Source organism: Scleropages formosus, chromosome 3, assembly GCF_900964775.1.
Source record: "Scleropages formosus chromosome 3, fSclFor1.1, whole genome shotgun sequence".
Classification (NCBI taxonomy): domain Eukaryota; kingdom Metazoa; phylum Chordata; class Actinopteri; order Osteoglossiformes; family Osteoglossidae; genus Scleropages; species Scleropages formosus.
In genome coordinates, this window is record NC_041808.1 from 27,232,253 (window position 1) to 27,254,415 (window position 22,163).

The 22,163-nt window shown below is 42.2% G+C and overlaps 1 protein-coding gene across 3 annotated transcripts in view; it reads left to right on the plus strand.

Moving 5' to 3' along the window:
* Window positions 1–22,163, plus strand: part of LOC108926009 (teneurin-3) — a 224,057-nt gene that overhangs the window by 153,433 nt on the left and 48,461 nt on the right. For all 3 annotated transcript variants that reach the window (XM_029250391.1, XM_029250392.1, XM_029250393.1), the window contains 7 exons: window positions 9,205–9,327; window positions 12,841–13,055; window positions 14,495–14,705; window positions 15,335–15,436; window positions 15,895–16,089; window positions 17,936–18,136; window positions 20,397–20,582. In XM_029250391.1, coding sequence (XP_029106224.1) covers window positions 9,205–9,327; window positions 12,841–13,055; window positions 14,495–14,705; window positions 15,335–15,436; window positions 15,895–16,089; window positions 17,936–18,136; window positions 20,397–20,582 — 1,233 coding nt within the window. The remainder of the gene's footprint in view (window positions 1–9,204; window positions 9,328–12,840; window positions 13,056–14,494; window positions 14,706–15,334; window positions 15,437–15,894; window positions 16,090–17,935; window positions 18,137–20,396; window positions 20,583–22,163) is intronic.

Here is a 22,163-nt window from a genome sequence, read left to right on the forward strand (position 1 = left end):
TATGCCTCTATTTATTGCATAGCAAATATATATATATATATATATATATATATATATATATATATATCAATGAAATTAATGGATTTTAAAAATTACAGTCAAAAGTTGCCTTGTAGTAAAATGTTATTTTTAGACAAAGTTAGTATGTTTGCTTTTGCTTAAGATATTCAGTTCCAGCTGACTGATTTGATCAATAAATTCATTTGATACTAGCTTTTGTGGTCGAAAAATGTAGCTGTTGCATCCAGACATTAGTACGACATGGACGCGTGTTGCTGTAACGTCCAAACACGACGAAAAGTATAATGACCCCATACGCGGAATGTATTTAGAAGTGCACAGTGCCAGCTGTAAAGCACAGAGTAATGGTGAAAGGATGAACACAGGACAAAATGACGCAGTGTATTTTCACAAAGGTGAAAAGTGAACCACAAGTCTGAGAGTGGAACAAGAATACAGAGGTGTGATGAAATACTGGACTGAAACACTGGACCTGGACTGGAGCACAAAAGGCAGGAGTAGATGGGCCATCACTCGGGACTGGAACATAAACACCTATGGAACAAGACTGGGGAAACGGGTGAATCACTAAGGTTCGCATGGAAATTGCAGTAAAATATTGATTTATAATCCACAACCGTCCCTCACTTACTTGTTCCTGTTGTATTTGACTCCTTAACAAATTGTGAACAGGTGCTGAGGTCTGGACTAATAGAACCAAGTGACACCTCCTCTGGTCACTAGGGATATTGTCCCTCCGGGTCATGACAGTAACCAAATACACACACACATCTTCTGAACCGCTTGTCCCACACGGGGTCGCGGGGAACCGGAGCCTACCCGGCAACACAGGGCATAAGGCCGGAGGGGGAGGGGACACACCCAGGACGAGACACCAGTCCATCGCAAGGCACCCCAAGCGGGACTTGAACCCCAGACCTACTGGAGAGCAGGACCTGGTCCAACCCACTGCGCCACCACGCCCCCTTAGTAACCAAATACTGATCTGCTTTTTAAGTTTTTTCTGAAGCAGGCTAACAGAGTATACTGCCTCCTCGACATCTTAGTGTTCCTCCTTTTGACCTATCAGTTTGCTAAAAGTGGATTTTAAAAGTCTAGAGTGAAAAATTTTAGTGTCTGCCAAAAATATCATATCTGACAAACTGGATGAGGTAAAGTCAGATTCTGCTCTGATAACATACATTGTGCCTTTATTGCTTGACCATCACATTCCTTTAGATGCTGCTGATGTACTGTTATACCTGAATAATCCGGAAATATCAGTCCTGCCAGTTGCACAGGTTATATCCTATTATAGTAAAATTTAAGGGTATAAAATTAATCTCTCTAAATCTCTGGTTGTAAAACTGAATATTCATCTTAATTAATTTGGTTCCCCCCATGTTCTCCCTAAAAAATGGCAAATTTTAGTTTGGAAATACCTTTTTGTTTTGACTTTTTGTGACTCCTCACCTGGTCACCTTCTAGACGGTAACTTTTCACCACTAATTAAGAAGATTAAAGGGGATCTGTCTTTGGGCCTCTTTACCTGTTTCAGTATTTGGGAGGATTTATGTTGCCTAGATGAATGTTTTTGCTCGTTTGCTATCCTTATTCCGAGAACTGCCCTATCATCTTTCAGATGATTTTTTTTTTAATTAGACACCTTGATCTAGGTTTATCTAGATTTATCTGGCACTGTGAAATACCCGGAATTAAACTTTGCAAACGTTGTCAACCGAAGGACAAAGGTGGGGCTTCTGTGTTTCTGTACTGTTTCCTACAATATATTCTGTTCTGCAATGTAAGGTTTTACTACTGGGCTCCATAAATGAAACAAATGACTAACTGGTTCCAGGCTAAACCAGATTCTCTTTGTGTAGGAATGGACTCTGTTTCGTGTTACCCAAGATTAAGACATCCGCCTTTCATTCAGAGGTTTCATAAGTTTCCACCTTTTTCCAAAAATTTTCTCATATTCAACACACTTCTTGTTTGGAGAGATATTAAAGGATACCTGGCAACCTTGAAAAGACTGTCATTATGGTGTCCCGTTGCCCTCAACCCAGATTTCCCCTCAACTATTCCTCAAATTGGGCTCCAGTAATAGCTGTCTAAAGGGGTCCTGGATATCTCATTTTTATTTGCAGATTAATCAGTGGCAAGTTTCAGCCTCCCAAGAAATAATTTAGACCTACTGAATGCGGACTTCTATAAATATCTACAACTATATCAATTTATTCCAGCCCTTGAAAGTATGGACAGTATTAACTGAAGCAGTGAAACAGCTCATTACACCAAACAACTCCAGGGTCATGATTTCTGTGTTATACACTGTTTTATCAAGTGCTGGTACTACCTCTTTCAATGCATTGACGGAGAGTAGAGAACAGGACCTTGACTTGTCTTCTCGTGATCATAAATGGTTGTCAGTATGTGCTAAAGTCTTCCCTGCACCTGCCTCAACATCCAGAAAGAAAACTTCAGCTTCATTTATAGAATTTGTCTCACTCCAGTGCACATTCACATGATGATCCCAGGGACATCTCAGCTGTGTTTTACATGCAAAGCCTCTCTGCACATTTTGACACATTTGTTCTGAGAATATGATATGGGATTCGCGCAATCTCTCAGAAAACCAATAACAAAAGTTTTGATTTGTCTGTCTATTTTGTTGTTAAATCATGAACCAATCATAAATGAGTTTTTTTTTATTTATTTTTGATGATTTTATGCTATGTAGGATAATTAGTATTACATAATTAGCAAGGAAATTATTATATCGTTATGGTTTGCACCAGAAGTTTCTCTGTAAATATGTGAATGACTGAAGTGTTTAAATTTCATCCACTTGAAAAACTGAAATTTGATTTGCAGGACAATTCTGATCAATTCTGCAATGTTTGGACACCCTTCTGAAAGTTATTAGAAAGTGCTGCATGGTCATACCTGTGATATATTGTAGGCTTTTGTCCTTGAGCCCTTGTTCTATTTGCGTCTAATAGAAACTGCGTTCTATTTGCAGTTTCTTGGTAGACCGTGTCTACTTCTAAGTTCTTCTGACCCTGAGCTGTTCATAAAGCAAATAACTTGAATGAATGAATGAATGAATGAATGAATGAATGAATGATCTGAGAAAGGAATGTTTGTAACTAGAACAAAAAAGAGCCAATGTACAAAGCATAGAAAGGTAAGGTGCTACTGAAAGCACTGCAGGGGTTGTGTATTTTATTCTTCGTGGAAGGGTGATATTCTCTGAGCTCTCTTTGTGTCATGCAGTGTGTTCCGTGCTCATGTCACTTCTCCGAGTTATTTGGTGCATTCAGTCTTGGGGGGAATTGGAAGCCAACTGAATTACTACTCGGGTTCACAGGCAGTTACGATCACTCCACCATCTGACTATCCGCTTGGTATAACATAGCTAATCTGAATAACTGCCGACCCAGCTGACAGCCTCGCCTTCATTTGCATTCGAGCAGGTCCACTTCCTGCACAATTCTTTCCCTTGTCCGTCACTCCATTTCATGACTTTTAAGAGCTCCCGTAGTGACAGACCTGCTCCATCTTCGCCTCCCAGCTAAGGCTGAGTTTGTCCATCGCTTCCTTGTCAGTCTACCAGTGTGGAGTTTTTCTGTCCTCCCCTGTTCCTTCCATTCCAGAGCAGCCGCCGAGCCTAGACTATTGGACATGATTACATAGAAAATATGCGGTACCGTAAACACACACACGTATACACCAGTGCACATTGAAAATTGTAAAGAGACTTGTAACGGTATAAAATATTTTCCTTCAGCTGAATTGTCTGCAGCTGCTGGTTTTTTTATGAACCTTTGAAACCAAAGCAAAACTTTTAACCAAAGGCCTATAAGAACGGTTTGGAGAAAAAACATAATTTGCCAGTTACTGTAAGTGAGACATGCTATATTTATTGCTTGACGCTACAGGAACAAACTTCATTCACAGTCGGATGAGTTGCAGGTATTTGCATTCTGTCTCTACAGGCAGCATTGTATTGCAGGTATGTTTTTGTTTGTTTACCCCAGTGCCCTCACTGTATAAGGCAGTAACCTTGGCAGTGTTTTGTGGCTACTTTCTTTCTTCCATCTTTTCTTTGACTGCATATTTATTTACATTTATTAATTTTTCTGACATTTTTTTTCACCAGAATACCTTAAAGTTTTAAGCTGCTGAAAGTAATTTACCCATTTAAACTGTTGGGCCATTTTTACCGTACAAGTTCAGTGTAGGCCCCTTGATCAAGGATACTAGAGCAGGAGATTTGATTTAAATCTGTGTCCTTTCAGTGGAAGACAGCAGCTCTAACCACTGCACCATCTGTTCAATTCATTATTAACTGTACAAATTCAGTATAATTACAGATATTTATTAATACATTTTCATTGCTGCACAGGTGAAGTTGGAGACGTTTTTGTTCAAATAACTAAGAACTAACAACTACACCCCCTCTGCTACCAATAAAAAAATAATTAATCATTTTAACTTAACAATTCTGAAAGTATGCCTTATAACTTACTACTTAAATAATTTGGACGACAACTTCAGAAACACTAAAGTCCTGTCATGAATTCAGAGGGGTAAAAGGTTTTTATTTCTTATTATTTTTTCTTTACACTCATTCTCCCTTTTTGATTTCTGTTACATTTTTCATTCCATGTGATTCTTTGGTATTGTCACCCTCAGTGTATTATTTGCTTTAGTCAGCTACTCGACTTTCACAGAAGCTTTTTCAAAAGATCCCCAAAAAGTCACAAGGGACGAGCACAAATGGAAGGAGTCCGCTGCAGCAGGACACCCTTTCCACAGTGTCTTTGAAGGAGACTTCTCACAAACATGGCTCTCACAATACCGCAACTTCACACAGGGATTAAACGTTTCCTAAGAACAACAAAGAATGTCTCCATTACTTATCTAAAGGGAAAAAAAAACATAAAACACCAGTAAGAAGCTTGTATTTTACATTTTTTCTCTTTTGATTGTAAAGATTAGCCTTTTCCACGTTTGCTTACCTGATTTCACCAGCACCTTCTGTTACATTACATCAGGGGCTCTTAACCTTTTCTAGAGTACTGGCCTCTTTAAGAATGTGACCTCCTAGAAAAATTTCCATAAATAAACTTGAAAATTTTTATTTATTTATTTACTTATTTGTTTTTTTGTTTGTTTTATACAATTAAGTAACATCTAGTTTGACAGGGATTTTTAAACGAACGCCTGGTGACTCTGAATTGGCTATAATGTGTGACCGTGTATGTGTGATGGTTGTGTCCTGCCTCACACCTTATGTGTCCGGGATAGGCTGTGGACCACCGTCTCCTTGCCCTGGGCAAATAGTTATTGATAATGAATGGATGGATGAATAATGTAAACAGACCAATATTAAGTACAGAATTGCACTTATGTAGTTTGTCATCAGTGCATACTTGGGATGCATTGATTTTGGCACTCTGCTACTGAATTCATCTGAGATCAGCTTTTGCCACCTGATTACTTTTACTTATCATAGAGCCATCTTTTCTCAGTCATACTTTGATCATCCAGTAGCAAAGCTCTCTTCCTGATGCATCGGAGGTCAACACTCATCTGAAACTCAGTATCACGTGATGATGACGAAGATGTTCCTCGTCATCACCCAGCATTACAAAATGTCACATGGGATCTGAACATAGATGATCATTATACCTGAGTCTCGAAGATGGCAAATCCTTTACCACATGGAGCTGACATCTTATTCACACTCTGCATTCTCTGGTTGTCAGCTTGTGGCTTATAGTATGTACTTGGGCTCACACAAAACGATGTATAATTTTTCATCTTGGCTGTTTGTGACAAGGTGCAGAATAGGCTGAGCTGATTGAACCTGATCTTATTTAACACTGCAGCTCTATGCGTGAAATCTCTGTAGTTATAACATTTATATGAAACGAGTGGAGCCACAGAACAATTTGATTGCTCTACATTTACTGGACTTTATTGCTATCATAATGTAGTACTTACATATTGGGGTTTTGTCACAGATTTTAGCCCTGCATGAGTGTATAAAAGTTGTTCTTTGCAAACTGAGATCCCTGTACTTGTTAGTTCCTATGGGTCCTCTGAAAGGATGCATGGTAACTTTATGAACTCTGTATGAATATTCATAATCTTGGCATAGTTGGGGCAATGTGTTGGTTTCAGTAGGGTATTAACCAGTATTTTTCATCAGTCTTCTACCTTCGCTTTTATGTGAATCGGGAACAAGTCCAGTTATATGAATTACTTCTCTTTACTGTAAATTGCAGCCATTGACGTTCATGCCGTGGAGTTTATCCCAGTAACCTGATTAAACATTCAGTGAATGATCCCTTCCCTGCTTGTTCAGGGACAGATAAGGGCTGCTGGTCCTGCGTGGTGTTCCAGGTTTGATCATCATGGAGCTTCCGTTGAACTCGTGGCACCAGAAATCAGAAGCTCACAGAGCTTATATTTCATTTGTGCGTGTAACATACTCCCAACTGTTATTTGCCCTTTTCTTTAACAGATGCTTCAGAAATGTGCTGTGAAGCATCACATTTGGATGACTTTGCCTTTTGAATATTATGTGAAAGGGACTATTCTAAAGGTGTCTTGGGATTTTTTTCTGCATTTTTGGGGAAGTTGGGGTTATTGGAGACGGATTTTTCTCATAAAAGTTCTTTACGCAGTGGTAACCAGAGGTGCCATTTGTGCAATCTAAGATCTGAAATGAATTCTTACGAAAAACAAATAATGTTTCTTTCAGGGTCATAACACAGACCAAGACCCATCGGCTTCTGTGATATAATGCCCCCTTTAAAAGCATTTGTTTGATTTGGAGGGCCTGTGATGAATCTGAATCCTGTATATTAGGCATGGAGAAAAAAAACTAGTCAATAAATTGTAATGGTTGAGTACAGCAGCAATACATATCAGTAGTCACATATTTTTCATATATAATTTAATGCACCACTTCAGTGGGAAAAATTTTGTCACCTGACTAATTCATGTCTGTACACACCTTTTATATAGCCGACAAGTCCAGAAAACAGAGTGTCAGACAAGAGGTAGAACATGCAAAAAGCAAATGACAAAGCAGACTGAAATTGGCCAGATGCTGACAAAAGTTGCACATATTGTTTCAAGATAATGAAAGATGACAAAATAGAAGTCCAGTGACAGACTGGCACCCTGTCCACAGTGTCCCCTTTGTTATCTCTTTTTCCACGATAGGCTCTGGAACACAGCGACCTGAACTCAATGAGCAGTTGATGAAAATAAATTAAATATAGTTTATGGTGAATTTTTTAATTTATCACAGTTTCGTGAGATTTTTACTGAACCCAACTTGTGAATAAATTGAGGGGTATCTATTATTAAGCCTCCACTGATTGTTACATAGTGGTTGGAATTACGAACAAGTCAAATTATGAACAGGCTTCCAGTCCTAAATGTGTTTATAAGCTGAGGATCCAGTGTACTGTACTGTGGTTTCAGAAAGCTTGTCATACTTTTCTCGTGCAACCCCGTCTCGTAGTACCCTATATGCCCCAGTCACGTGGTGCCCTACTGGGTACCTAGGTGCCCAAGGGTTGTGTGTAGTAGTGCCACATGTCCCGGACTGCGCCTAGAGGAAGGACTTCTTTCCGGGGCCAAATGCGGACGTCGGCCCTCTAATTGGGCTCTCGGAGCCCATCCACCACGATCAAGCTCTGTCCTCCTCCTCCTCTGCCTTCTTTATATCACCATCTGGGGGCCACTAAACGTTTCTGTTGCATTATGTAATGAAGTCTGTTAGTTATTTTAATGCACACACATATGGTTTGATTTATATAGTTTCCTTTTTTCCTCTGTCTCAGGATCAGACCAGAGGGCTCTAAATTAACGTTATTAGGTTTCATGTCTACAGTGCTGGAGCAACGTAACTGAGAAAGCCGAGGCCGTGTGCTCCGGCAGCTGGAGCTACGTATGATTCTGTTACTCCTGAGTCATGCAGAATAGGGGCCGCTGGGAGCCACTTTACAGGTGTGCCGGTACCAGCCAGAAATCGTATCATGCTCCGGTGAAAGCCTCAGCTATTCCTTTGGTTCCACCAACCATAAATTATAATACAGGCTGTAGTGACCTCACTATTTTATGGCACATTTGGACATTTGTACATTGCTTTTTATAACTTCTCTAAATGATTATACCTGCAATGTTTTACTCGAAAGCTTGTTAGAACTAAAAGGACGCCCTTCTCCCAATTCCACATTCTTGATGTCCCTGTGGTGGTTTTCCTCCATGTTACCAAGGCAGAAAGTTCAGGACTTCTTATTTACATGATTGTTTACACATTTACATGACACTTTTCTCCAAAGTAACTTACATGATTTAGGCATTTATACAGCTGGGTAAGTACTATGAGAACTAAAGGAGTACTAAAACAGGAGGTGGGATTGAAACCCAGCTTCTCCAACGCAAGATAAGGGGGTCTAACCACTACACTTCCTCAGTGTGTGCGGTTGTGTCTGTGGGTGTATCTGTGTGCCTTTATGTCCTGCCAAAGAATTTTTTCACCCTCCAGCCTGTTCTTTTGTCGCCTTGGATAAGGCGTCAACTAAATACCCGTTAATAATTGTACGTCACTTTGGAGGAAAGCGTCTGCTAAATGACTAAACATAAATGTAAATGTGAATGACCTGATGGTAAAGTGTACGCCATTATACAGTACACTGGGCATAATGCAATGAAATATTTGTTGTAAACATGCCATGAGAATTGATTCACAAAATTTGTTCATTATTGCATATTTAAACTTGACACCAATATATACAGAAAATAAGTATGACATCACAGCTTTCATGGTGTTGAGAATCTTTTTCGCCACATAATATGCTGAGTGTTCTTGTACTTTGTGAGGAGGGGTTCAGAGGCAATGAAAAGCAGGTGGGGAAACATAAATGTAACAGAGAAATAAGCAATCATTTGTTGGGCAAACATCATTTTCCAAAGGCACATTAGTTTTTAAAAAACACCTTGTTCAAATCTCCTCCTTTTGTAGTGTTCTTGGTCAAGGTACTTAGCCTGAATTGATATAGTAAAAATTGCCCAGCTGTTTAATTGACTAAACCAATCTACAGAGTTAACACTGTCTGTAACTTTGGAAAAAACTGTCAGATAAATATAAATACTCTTCCTTGCTCCTTGCAGCCATGCATTTCTTCGGTCTTAACTGGCAGCTCCAGGAGACGGACAGCTACGCATTCGAAAATGGACAGGTGAAGTCGGAGGCTACGCCAACACACGCCGTGACGGCACTCTCCGCTGACAATGGTGAGGGGAGACATACTCCATCAGTTACCATTTCTATAGCAAAAGAACTTCAACAGGCTCAATCAGTTGCTTAAATTCAAGTAGAAAAGGACCAAAAATGGAAGTAATTTACGTTTGGTCTTTTTACTTGTTTTTTTTCTGTATATGTACCGCTGTAGCAGGTAAATGAGTCTGTATTTTTGTTTAATTATCATTTTTTTTTAGCAGCAGGACTAGATCCAAATGTTATAGAAACATAATCAATATATTAAGAAAATGCAAATACATACGAGTACGGGGAACGAGTCAAAGGAAAAGGGTTATGTCACATCCACGCCCGCACAACAGTCGACAGCACCTGACTGAGCGCTCGCCTTTGAAAGACCCTCCTCAGCTCCCGTACACTTGGTAATCTCGCTGAGACAACCGTCCCTCCTGCGCTATGTCTAGTTCTTCCTCGACCCTTGCTTCCTGTCTCCGTTTCCTGGCTTTCGACCCTTCGCTTCGTCCCCTGACCACGTCCTTGGATCCTCGCTCTCACTCTGACCGCCGATAGACCGACTCTTCACCCAACAACGAGAACTTCCCTGATCCCTTGGTTCCTGACGACCTATCCTGCGCTTGGATCCAGCCTCCCCCGCGTCCTTGGTTCCGCGTGACAGGTTACAGTAGTTGGCAACAGTTGTATTAAATCCTGTTAATGTCTGAAAGAGCTACTCCTTTTTCTGTGTGCATTTTAAAACCACTGAGGTAACTTAATCATTACGGTTCAGTCTCACCCATCACACCAAAATGACAATATGAGAATAATTAAATAGCTTTAATCAATAGTTTCGTTGTTTTTTCTGTGAATGGGAACCGTTGAGTGATTTTGCGGTAATGAAAAACTAATTGGAATGAGGACAATAGTATTGGCAAGAGGAACAAATAAACAAAAGAAACAGAAGCATTTTGGTTATATAGTTATAAGCACAAATGGCAAACTCTGCTGTAAAATTAAGGTAAGTCAAATCACAATCATAGTTCAATCAAAATTTTGATTGAGTTTAATTAATAAGTGTTGGAACAGAAAGTGTACACAGTGGGTAGCCCAGGCCCGCACAGAAAACCTCTAAACCATGGCTGCGTTTTGCTAATTAAAAGTTCATGGACAAAAATATCAGCATAGCCAAAAAAAATCTTAACCTGAATCATACTGAATTGCTTCGTGTTCTATCATTTTTTTCTAGTATGTTCTTCATGTCATTATTTTTCGAATACTGAATATTCCGCTTTATTATAAGTCCACCTTGAATAGGTTTAATAATCGACCAATACTGAATAGCTTTAATAACTTCATTTACTGTAAATTGGATTAGGGCAATTTGGATGAGGACATTGTAATCATTTTAGGAATAATTGCTATAATTAAGTGCGTTTAGTTTTTAACAAAGGATGATCCACAGTGGAAGAAAATGGCAGATTTGCTTGTTGATGGGTGAATGTAAAATAAAAAGAAAGTAAGCATGCTTTTTTATAAGTCCTTTACTTCATAGTCCTTCTCAGCTCAGCTCATGTAAAAACATGCTAGAAATTACTGCAGTCTTTGATTTCAGATGTAGCCATCCTTTCCCAGAAAATAACATATTCAATACATATTCATCAAACCCCTCTTGCCAGGAATATGGAGTTTCATGGAAACTGGTCAAGTCCCATATGTGAACAATGAATATGCAAGGGAGACCAACAAGCTTATTGTGGCTTGGAAGCTCAATAAACTTGAAAAGTGGCCCTCTGTCTGCTGTAGAAATATGAGGTAGTGCTTAAGATCTTTTACAGCCATTTCAAAGGAGGCTTTAAAGGTCAGGTTCAGCGATGGGTCGTGAACGCACATCCCGGAGACCCACTGTGCAGCTAGTTTTACATTTCACCCCATAACAATGGAGTGTCTGCAGAATTGGGAATATGGAGATGTTTTTTTTTTTTTTTTTTTTCTGTATGTAAATTAGTCACTATGTTCATCAGTTTTATTCTCGGTGCTTAATTGGCTGCATTGATAGTGGCCAACCCGGTGCTTGTAATTTTCCAAAAAAATACTTTAACGCCACACCATAATACCAATAAACTTTTACACCGCAGACTTTGTGTACCCTCCCGTAGCCGAACACATGTTTATGGTACAGTTTTTAATATTCCGAGAAAAGAAAAAAAACACAGTGCTGCCATTGTTTTGTGTGTTCAGGCAGGAAAGGACTTTACAGTAAGCGCGTGAATTTTAAAAGCATTCAAGAAGCTGCCTGTCCTGTGCCCAGACTGGTTGCCACACTCTGTTACAGATGGTGTTATAGAGGCTGAGAAAGGATGGATGGTTCCAGCAGAGTCGGGTCCGTAGCCAGAGAGGAATTTCCACTGAAGTCGAGTTTTTCATGCCACTTAACGGATTATTGTAATGCCTTATAATTTGTGTCGTTGCTGTTGATGCGGTCATGAGGGCAACGCATGCTAAGTGCCTTCTACTGTCGGGGTCATATTTAGTGGAGAGCAACCTACTGACATCCTGAAGTACAGTTTGTCTGTACATAACCAGACCTCATCGACCGCATACTGGAATGACCGGGAAGTCCAGTGCATTACAATATTGCTTTTTAAATATATTTTCCTTTCCTACAATGGACTGGAATTTTGTCAGAGTGTACCCTCTTTCGCCTCACATCCTGTGCTTCCCAGATAGACCTCAGACCAGCCTGACTCTAAAGTAAAGAATTTTGCAAGCAAACAGCTCTCAATATATGACATAAAAATACTTTTTTTGTAAATGTAGAACTATGGAGTAGGACATTAAGCAAAATGATACATAGTTTGTTTAAAAAAAAACTTTATATCAACATTTCAGGTCATCTATCCATCCATTGTCAGCAACCACCAGTCCCGAGCGGGGTCACGGTGGGCCGGGGCCTTGCCCGGCGGTGCGGGGCACGCGGCCGGGCGGGGGGAGGGAGGGGCACACCCAGGGGCGGGACTCCAGTCATTTGAAAGGAAATGCAGAATAACAGCACAAGTAATAAAAACAGAGAGAATTTTGTTCAAATAAAGTCTTTTATGTAGAGATGGGACAATTATATAGCAGCCGGTACTGCAGTGGTAAAGACTGCTGTCTCTGAAGGTAAAAGTCATGGGTTCAAGTCTTGCTTTGGGCTGCAGTACCTTTTAGCAAGGTACTTACCCTAAATTGATCCGGTAAAAATTACCCAAATGGGTAAATCAGTGTAAGCAGATTTTTTATTTTTATTCTTAGTCAATTTGAAGAAAAGCATCAGCTAAATGAATAAATGTAAATGATTACTGTACTGTCAAACTGATTTTAAAAAGTCATGTATACGACACATTAAAATGACCAGTACGTGAGTGTGACCACACCCCTTCCCTCCGCTGGTCCAGTCATGCAAGGACAGACTGTATTTGGACATTACCCACAGGTGCATTAGTATTTACCAGCAGTGGAATCCCAGTGCTCTTGCTCACTGCTCTGACAAGTCCCGTCGTGTGTCACCCCAGGGAAGCTGGGCGTGTTCCTGCAGGAGAACAACACCATCGACACGGGCGAGGTGGACGTGGGCCGCCGTGCAGCTCAGGAGGTGCCGCCGGGGATCTTCTGGCGTTCACAGCTCTTCATCGACCAGCCGCAGTTCCTCAAGTTCAACATCTCTGTGCAGAAGGACGCGCTGATCGGGGTCTACGGCAGGAAGGGCCTGCCGCCATCACACACACAGGTACAGCCGAGGTCCCGGTCGGGTGGTCTGTGACCCCCACATAAGTGTGTTTCCTAAACTCCTGACACCTCGAACCCCGTGCACGCAGGGCTGGCAATGCAGTGCTCGTCCACCGCCAACATATTTTGGCCCTTAACCCGTCACTCACAGGGGTCGCCAGTCCACTTCGTTGCCATTCCTTTCCCATCATCACCAAGCCCACATGAAGCGAGTGGGCGCAACGACCGCTCTGCCTCTGTGCATTAAAAATGCATTTCATGGGTTTTTTATTTTTTCTGCGTTTTTTTGACGCTTTAACATTTCCTGCATTAGAATTTTTTTCTACTTCTCAGAAATGTCTTGCAGTTATTGTCAGCAGTAATTCTTGTGGCCAAATCACTTGGCACCAGCAAGGTCGTGAGGGCAGTGACCTTATTCTCAATCGTTGTGGGTTACGAACATGTAGCCTCAGCTTGTATAAATTATTTTACTCTTAGTGTAGACACTTTGCTTCGAATCCAAAGTGCATGTCGTGAATTTTTCGAGTGCATCAGCTGTACTCTTGCAGGTTTTCTTTTACTTTTCAACTGTCTTCAATTTTTAATCTTCTTTGTTTCTTATTGCCTTTTTCTCCTATTGTTCCCTGAGGTTAAAAAAAAAAAAAAAAACATTAAAATGTTAATGAAAACTGAGAGCTGAACTTGACACAAAGCGGTTTGAACATTAAAGTGTAAAGAACATGGTCACTTGTGAATTAATGTATCAAAGTCCCTTATTAATATCTCTTTCACCCTCCAGTAGAACGTAACTAGTGTCGGGTCTCCAATCGCCAGGCTAATAATCAATATTGGAAGTTCATAATCAAAGGTTTTATATATAATCAGATGATAGTTCCCTTTACTTTTTTTCTTCACCAGCTGGTGTAAGAAAGAACTGTTGGCTCTTTGTAAATGAAAGTTATCTGGTGGAGAAACGGATATGATATGGATAAAAGCAATTGCTTTGATGTTTTTAGATATAAATTTTTTTCAGATTTTTTTACATTTTTTTGCAAGTTCCTTTTGCAGGCTTTTGAAAACCTAAGCATGTTTGTGCTAGGTAGGAAAAGTATCTTGCAGTTTTTAAATATCCTGGTATCACGTTGCGTCCTAGATCAAGACACTTATCCTTAAATTGCAATAATAAATAATAATAACAGTAACCACGGCAACCTTTTTAGTGAAAATACAATGGCCACACACTTTTATTAGCATAGTGAAAGTGCTGCAGCTTTTACACAAGATTTGAAGAACTTCATATTTTTGATTTCCTTTTTTATATTTTCAGTGAAAACTACGTGTCTAACGAAATGCAGGTTATTCCTGTTTTTCGAGTGTCGCTTTGGAGAAAAGCATCTGCTAAATGAACAAATGTAAACGTATGAAGCTTTTGCAGACTGTGTCCTGTCTCCACGTGTCCAGTATGACTTTGTGGAGCTGGTGGACGGCAGCCGCCTCATCGCCAAAGAGAAGCGCAGCGTGACGGAGCCGGAGCTGGCGGGGAGGAGGCCGCGCTCGGTGGCCGTGCACGAGGCCGGCTTCATTCAGTACCTGGACACGGGCCTCTGGCACCTGGCCTTCTACAATGATGGGCGCAACTCCGAGCAGGTGTCCTACAACACCATTGTTGTCGGTGAGTGCTGTGCCGCGGGCTGCCTGCCCCCACTGAGACACAAAGTCTGTACACTCTCAGAACAGTCCTTTTGTGTAATACATTAAAGCTGGGTGAATGGGGGCAGGAGGTGGTGTAGAAGTTACAGCTCTCACCTCACAACTGGAGGACACATCTTGAAATCCCACCTGCTGTTGTAGTAGCCTTAATCAAAGTACGTTCCCAGGACAGATACATTGAAAATTGCCCAGCTATACAGATGAGTCAGTGCGCGTAGCTTGGTATCGTGTGTCGCTTTGGAGACAATCTGCTTCCAGAAGTTGGACGTAATTCCGCTGTGTTTGTAATCACATCACACGCGTGCAGTCAACCCACATGCAGATTAGATAACGTATGCAATCGCTGAAGCACTTTGCATGATTTCCACACTGAATTTGAGCAGAGCCCATAACTGGTAATTGGGTGTGATAATATGATGCTTTGTTCACTACCGCCAGCAAGAGAAAATATGATAAAGTATGATGGAAATGCATTATACTTACTCAAAATTAAAGCCGGAGTAGCTTTATTGAGGAAGGGCCTCTTTAATTGGCATTACCTATTAATGCAATCGCTGTTGTTCAAGTATGCCGTTTCTAATATCCGCACAGAATCCATCATGGAGTGTCCATACAATTGCCATGGAAACGGAGAGTGTCTTTCTGGAACGTGTCATTGTTTCCCGGGGTTCCTTGGACCTGACTGCTCAAGAGGTACGTCAGCCTTGCACACACATTCAGAGTTTCCAGCTGCCATATATTTTTTAACATTCCACCATAAATTTTTCAGCACTGCAAATATTTATCTGTTCAATTTTCGCGTTGCCTTAATGAAAGTAGTAATTGGTTAACAGCTGTTTGTCACTCAAGTTCAAATATTACTCGGCATTACACTTTGATAACACTTTGAGCTTTAGGGACCCCCCACACCGCATAAAGAAAAGCAAGTAATTGCAGGAAAAATCTGAAAATTATTTAATGATTCCCTCACTTCTTGCTGGAAGGCATGTAAGGAGAATTTGTAGATTTTCCTTGTAGTAGTCATTGTTCGCCTGTGATCGTTATGCTCGTGCAAATATACATGCCCTTTGTAAATGCTAAGTCTACACAACGATGAGCAGTGGAGCGTTGTGTGGTTGCCGTAATTGCGCATGGCTCATTACTCCGCGCAGCCGCCTGCCCCGTGCTGTGCAGCGGGAACGGTCAGTATTCCAGGGGGCGGTGCCAGTGCTTCAGCGGGTGGAAGGGCACGGAGTGCGACGTGCCCAACAGCCAGTGCATCGACATCCAGTGCGGAGGCCACGGCATCTGTGTCATGGGCTCCTGTGTCTGCAACACCGGCTACAAGGGAGACAACTGCGAAGAAGGTAGTGTGAAGGAGGAGGGATTCATGGAGAAGGATAGGAGAATGGTGTGTACCTGGATGGATGGATGGATGGATGGATGGATGGATGGATGGATGGACAAACAAGGAACTGGGCACTATCAAAAAAAATCATGTTTCATATCAAGATATTTCTCTTTCTGCTACTTTTATTCTGTTTATAGTAAAGAAATCCTTGCTTCCAAAGCATGGCTTCTTGTACAGGTTGAGTTCATTCTGGGTTTTACAGTACATCAGCCTTACAACCGGCTGTTGTTGATGAACGGCCATTGATTGCTCAGCCTCTCAGTAATCGCTTACTGTCGGGGAATTTATGAAGTGAGCTGTGGGTTTCGCTCGCCAAAGACCGTTGCTGTTTTCAACTTCACAGAGCAAATAATTGCCTTAATGTGGTTGCTGATACAGAAATCCCTGTCTAACGCAAGCCTTACTGCAATTTATGCGGGAATGGACGCCTTCAGCCGGAAGGTGTTCTCCTTTGTCCACCACCTTGTCACTTGTGTGTGTTCTCATATGGCTCTAATGGCCCCCGAACATGCATATGGGCTTTACCACACTGTTCTTTAACACGCCGCTGTATTCAGCGTAATTGATTTTAATGATTCTTGGCCAGAGTGTAATACAATCACTTGATGGAATTACCTTTTGAGGACGGTGACCCCATGTTTAAAATACTATGGAGCTGAATGTGTAATTAAATCTCATCATCTCTCAGCATATTAGGGAGAATTAGAAGGAACAGAACCCCAGGGTTTTCCTCGCTGTCCCATGTAGGGTCCCGCTCGTCTCGGCCTGTCTCAGTAGCCCCGTTGGGAGTGCGTTTTCCAGCTTGATGCCGCAAATTATCAGGTGCATAAAAACCACACGGCAGAATTCGCTTTCCAGAAGATTCAAAGGTGGCTAGGCTGTGGCATTTTCACCGAGACAATTCGACATTTTCTGACGCAATTCAGATAGAGACTGTATCAGGTAGCGGGTTTGACTGTAGGGAGATATCGTCGCGTTCGACCGCAATGACCTTTCCGTTTGGTTTAATGCGGATGTCAGTTGGAATAAAGAAAAGACATAGGAGTTATATCACACGTCTCCAAAATCGACAGAATGCAAATGGATTTCTTCAGTAACCAAACTGTAACTACACCCATAGTTCATTGTGTTTTGTTATACAAGTCACTAGATACTGCAGTATAAAGGGCTTCAGCAAAGGCATTTAACCAATGTGTCATACTAATGCCATTTACGTATATTCTTTTAGCGCACTCTTTTCTCCAAAGGGCGTACAACTCGGAATAAACAAAAGTGCATTTCACTAACAGATGAAGAGCTCTAGACCGGCACTCTGTTGTCAGAGCAAAGTCAGTTTGTTCAACACCATCAATTTCGCCAACGCACATTGCAGGTAGCTGCATGTAGAATTGATAGTGTACAAAACTGCAGAATATAAAAGTGATTGCGAAAGATGCTGTGATGCAAGTTTATGGAGCACATTGGAGATCGGCAGAAAAATTGGAACTGAAGAGTTGCCTTTTGAGACCCTTGTTGAATGTTGAAATGGATTCAGCACCTCTGAGTGAGAGAGGCAGCTCATTTCACCGCATCCGAGCTAAAACCAAACACACGTTAGCCTTCTATTTTAGAGGCCCTATGAGCGAGACCGCTTCTCTTTCCGGGTGTAGGTAGTGATCAGGTCCCGTAGGTGTCAGATCAAGATCGTTCTGGTTCCTTTTACTAATGATTTAGTATGAGCAGGGTTTTTAGTGTGATGAGCGTGCCCAGAACGTTGATGGGAGAATTTAGTATGACTGTGCCATTTCTTACTGACCCCACAGCGGACTGCTTGGACCCAACATGCTCTTCCCATGGCGTGTGTCTCCATGGGGAGTGTCACTGCAGCCCTGGCTGGGGGGGTGTGAGCTGCGAGATTCTGAAGACCATGTGCCCGGACCAGTGCTCGGGTCACGGCACCTACCAGGCCGAGAGCGGGACGTGCGCTTGCGATAGTAACTGGACAGGGCCCGACTGCGCCATGGGTAAGTACCTCCACCAAAAAAAAACAGTTTTATTTGTGGTTTATGTCGAATTTATAGGGGTAGAAACTTAGCAAGTTGTTGTTAAATACTAGTTATTATCCAGCCATGATTATCACCTCTTTTGCTGTGTAGCTTTAATGCACACAGCACAGTCTCCAGACAGGCAGAGAAAACTCGACTCTGTCTTCAAGTCATCGTGGATTCTGAAGATGTTCAGACGCACTGCTTTTCCTAACTGTAGTACCTGTTTTTCTCATATTTGGAAGACGGGCCGTGATGTCGTCCCACTTAAATTTGGTCGCATCCGTGTCCCACCAGCGCCGGCTTTTCTATTAATTAGCTCTGCATTAGAGTTGAGTTTAACACACTTTAATTAATAAATGCATGGCGTGAATCGACACCGCCCTGCAGGAAGCCAGTGTGCTAAAGGCAGATAAACACCTTTGCACTAATGAAAAATTGATTACATTGATTCTCGTGGAAAAAGGGACCCTTAGAATCAAATGCTCCTCTCTCAGGGCCTGTTAATACTCTGGAGGACCGAGGTTAATCAGACCGTTCCAGCGTCTCTCAATCGAGGGGGGGAAAAAAAATCCTCATTCGGAAGGGCATGAAAATTGTCCTTTAGAAGAGCGAGAGAGACAAAACAGTGAAAAAAAAGGAAACGGTGTTTGGTACAAATTCAGATTCTCAGTCTACCATGTACCTTTACTTCTGTTTCTATTCCTGGGTATTCTAATCCTCAGTAAACCGGCTGACCTTTCTGAGGTGGTGTTTGTCTTTGCAGCATTAGTAGAAATTCGATGCAACGCACGGAAGAAATTATAGCGTTACGCACAAAGTAAGGGGGCGCCAACACCTCACCTGGTTTGCATGCCTCCATAAACGCATAAACCTAGGTAGAGTAAGCAAACACCTACTAGTTACACCTCCCACTTTTTGTATTTGTACCCCTGTTTGACGGTACGAAGGTGCTGACTCATGTGAACAAAGAATGGGAGTCGGTGGGACTGCATTTATGTATTATTTATTCTATATACATATAGATTTTTTTATAGTCTCACCCGTTCATGCCCTGTGACCAGTCAGGTCTGACACATAAAATTCAGCAAAACTGCTGATCATTAACTACTTGTGTTCAGTTGACTAGTGTGAAACATGTCAGGAAGCCTTATGCCATTCAGATTAAGGAAACCGTATTTATGTTAGATAATGGTGTAAATGGGTCAATATAGAGCAAAGAGTATGAAATGTGAGAAAAACAGATGACTGTCTCAGACTCAGCCCAAGGGTTAAAATGATGTTTTTTGCGACTGAAATCAGTGTAAAGATCATAATCTCTAGACTCCTAAGTGTAGAGGCAGGACTGTGGAAGCACAGTACCGGTCTGGGGTTTCACAAGCTACCATGTTTCTCCGCTGGCTTTTTTTTTCCAGTTCATACAATATTCCCTCCACAAGCACAAAGAGGTAGCTGTCACACATGCAATGTTTCATGTAAGTGCTGTGTCACATTTTTAATTTATCATCCATGCTTGTCTTTTGTTTTCGACTGCCCCCTCCGCTGCTGGAGGGTGCATTACGCCCACTCTGCCCTTTCTGCGCGGGACGTGGGCTGGGCCTCGCTTGCACTTACACGGATTTCCCGGCACTATAATTACATTCCTGCAGCAGCCGCACTTATTGGCTGCGGAGCCCAGGTCCACTCTCTGATTGTAATGCGCACCAAGTGCCGTAATGTGTCGGAGGCTTTCAGCACGGGCACAGATCCAGCGTACACCCGCTCTCAGAGAGACAGGCCCTGCTCACCTGCAAACACCCCCATGTCTGCACACATTTTCATAAGCCCCTTATACTTGCTTTAATCAAAAGAGGGTTTTTTGATATATGACAGAAGCCCACACCCACAATGTTGAGGATGATGGGAGTTACCATTTTTTTCTTTAAAGGGCCCTTTGTTCTAGGATGATGGCTTTTTTTGACAGTGATGAATCCAGCCAGGAACGAAGAAAAAACACTGAGTCAGCTAGATCTCTGTCTTTTTACCATAGCATCCATTTTGGTTTACGCTGGAGGGAATCGTTTTACTGGAATTTAACCACGATTGCTAAGTAGACGCTGTTGCCCTTAAGGAACCATGTTATTGGAACCACCCATGATTGCAAAGTAGATGCTTTTAAAGCGGTGTACACTTTTCCAGTTTTATCCCTCCTCACACCCGAGTGAATCCTGGTCCTCCTGCTTTCTGTCCCTTCCGGCAGAGGTGTGCACGGTGGACTGCGGCTCCCACGGCGTTTGTGTGGGCGGGGCTTGCCGCTGCGAGGAAGGCTGGACGGGTGCGGCCTGTGACCAGCGGGCGTGTCACCCGCGCTGCGCCGAGCACGGCACCTGCAGGGACGGGAAGTGCGAGTGCAGCCAGGGCTGGAACGGGGAACACTGCACCATAGGTAAGGTCTGCTGGGGGCTGAACTGTCTGTAAGGTCTACAGAGGGTTCCGGGGGGGGGGGGTTTACATTTACGTTTACATTTACACTTATGCATTTGGCCAACACAGTTTGCCAAAACGGAGTACTGCTTAGAGTAAACAGAAGTACCGGAAAATAGAGGGCTTAGATGCATACACCCGATTATTCTGGCACTGCTTGTTTGTTCAGTACAGCCACGAGCCCTTGTCGTGGCTGGCACACATACTCCAGCAGCTGTTTACTGAAGTGACATACAAATAGGAAAATAGGTAGATAATTAATGGCGAGGGACTAACTTCTGAAGGTTCCAGGAGATCAGCAGAGAAGTGAGTCCAAAACAAATGAGCTCCGAGACAGTTCTCGAATGCTGGAAGGGATGCAGCAGCTCCGAGGAACCGAGGGAGGTCATGTCAGCGCGTTAGGGAAGAAATGAGAAACCATGCACTTTGGATTTTGGACCCTTTTGAGTGGGACCACCAGGCAGCCAGAGGTGGAGGAGCACAGCGCTCTTGCTGGGGTTTAGGGAATTATCAGGTCCTCTGGGTGTTGGGGTGCAGGTCTTTTGACCATCTTTTAGGCCCCAATCAGCGTTGACCTTGATACAAATGGCTATAGGAGGCCAACAGAGAGAGATGAGCAAAGGGACACACATAGAAGATTAGGAAATTGGTGCTGTAAACCTGAACCTCAGATGACTAATACCCTTTCTCATCTGTGGAATGTCCAACGTGGTGGTTAGCTGCCCGCGGCGCTGGACCATTTTGAGATATCCCATTAAAGTCACGGAACACCTCATTATATGTGTTATGAACAGGCAGAAACACTGGCAAATAAGTGGTTGTGTATCCCATTCCCATGGCGAAACTCTTCATGGGACGTTTCAGCTGGAGAGAGTATTGATTGCAGAGCCTCGCTCTTCAGGTCATTGCCAAAGCCCGATGGTTATTTAGTGTGTATACATGAGTGTGTGTAGCTGTGTGCGCATGACTGGAATGCATTCTTTGTTCCAGTTTAATTCTCAGCAGGGCGGCGGGTACGAATGTAAGCGCGCACTGCTTAGTCGACAAAAATAATGGTCTCGTTCTCGGAAATAGATTAGCTTGCAGTGGCAAACCTCTGCTGAATCCTTCTGTTATTTTACATGTGATCTTTTCTGTCCAGCAGATTAGGCATTGTCTCCTCATTAGAATCTCTAAATTATTAAAGTGTGTGCGTTTGGACGGTAGAGATTCGGTTCAAGGGAAACGCGTGGTTTAAACTAGCACGTATCGTAGCTGGTGACGACGACAAATTTTTATGATATGGAATTTCTGTGAACAAAGAACACCACTTTGTGATTTGGGCATTTGAATAAATTTGCACCTGCACTTATCTGACATGGGTGTTTTATTTTGTATTTATTGATCGAATGTTTCTTATGTTGCGCTTCCTTTATCTGTTGTTTGATGTTTGCACCTAGAACGCTTTTTAATAGAAAATTTGAAGAGTGGAGATTGTTTCAGTGCAGTGTCTGTAAGGAATGTAGCTGCCAGGATTCTTCCAACTCTAAAGAATGGAACTGGG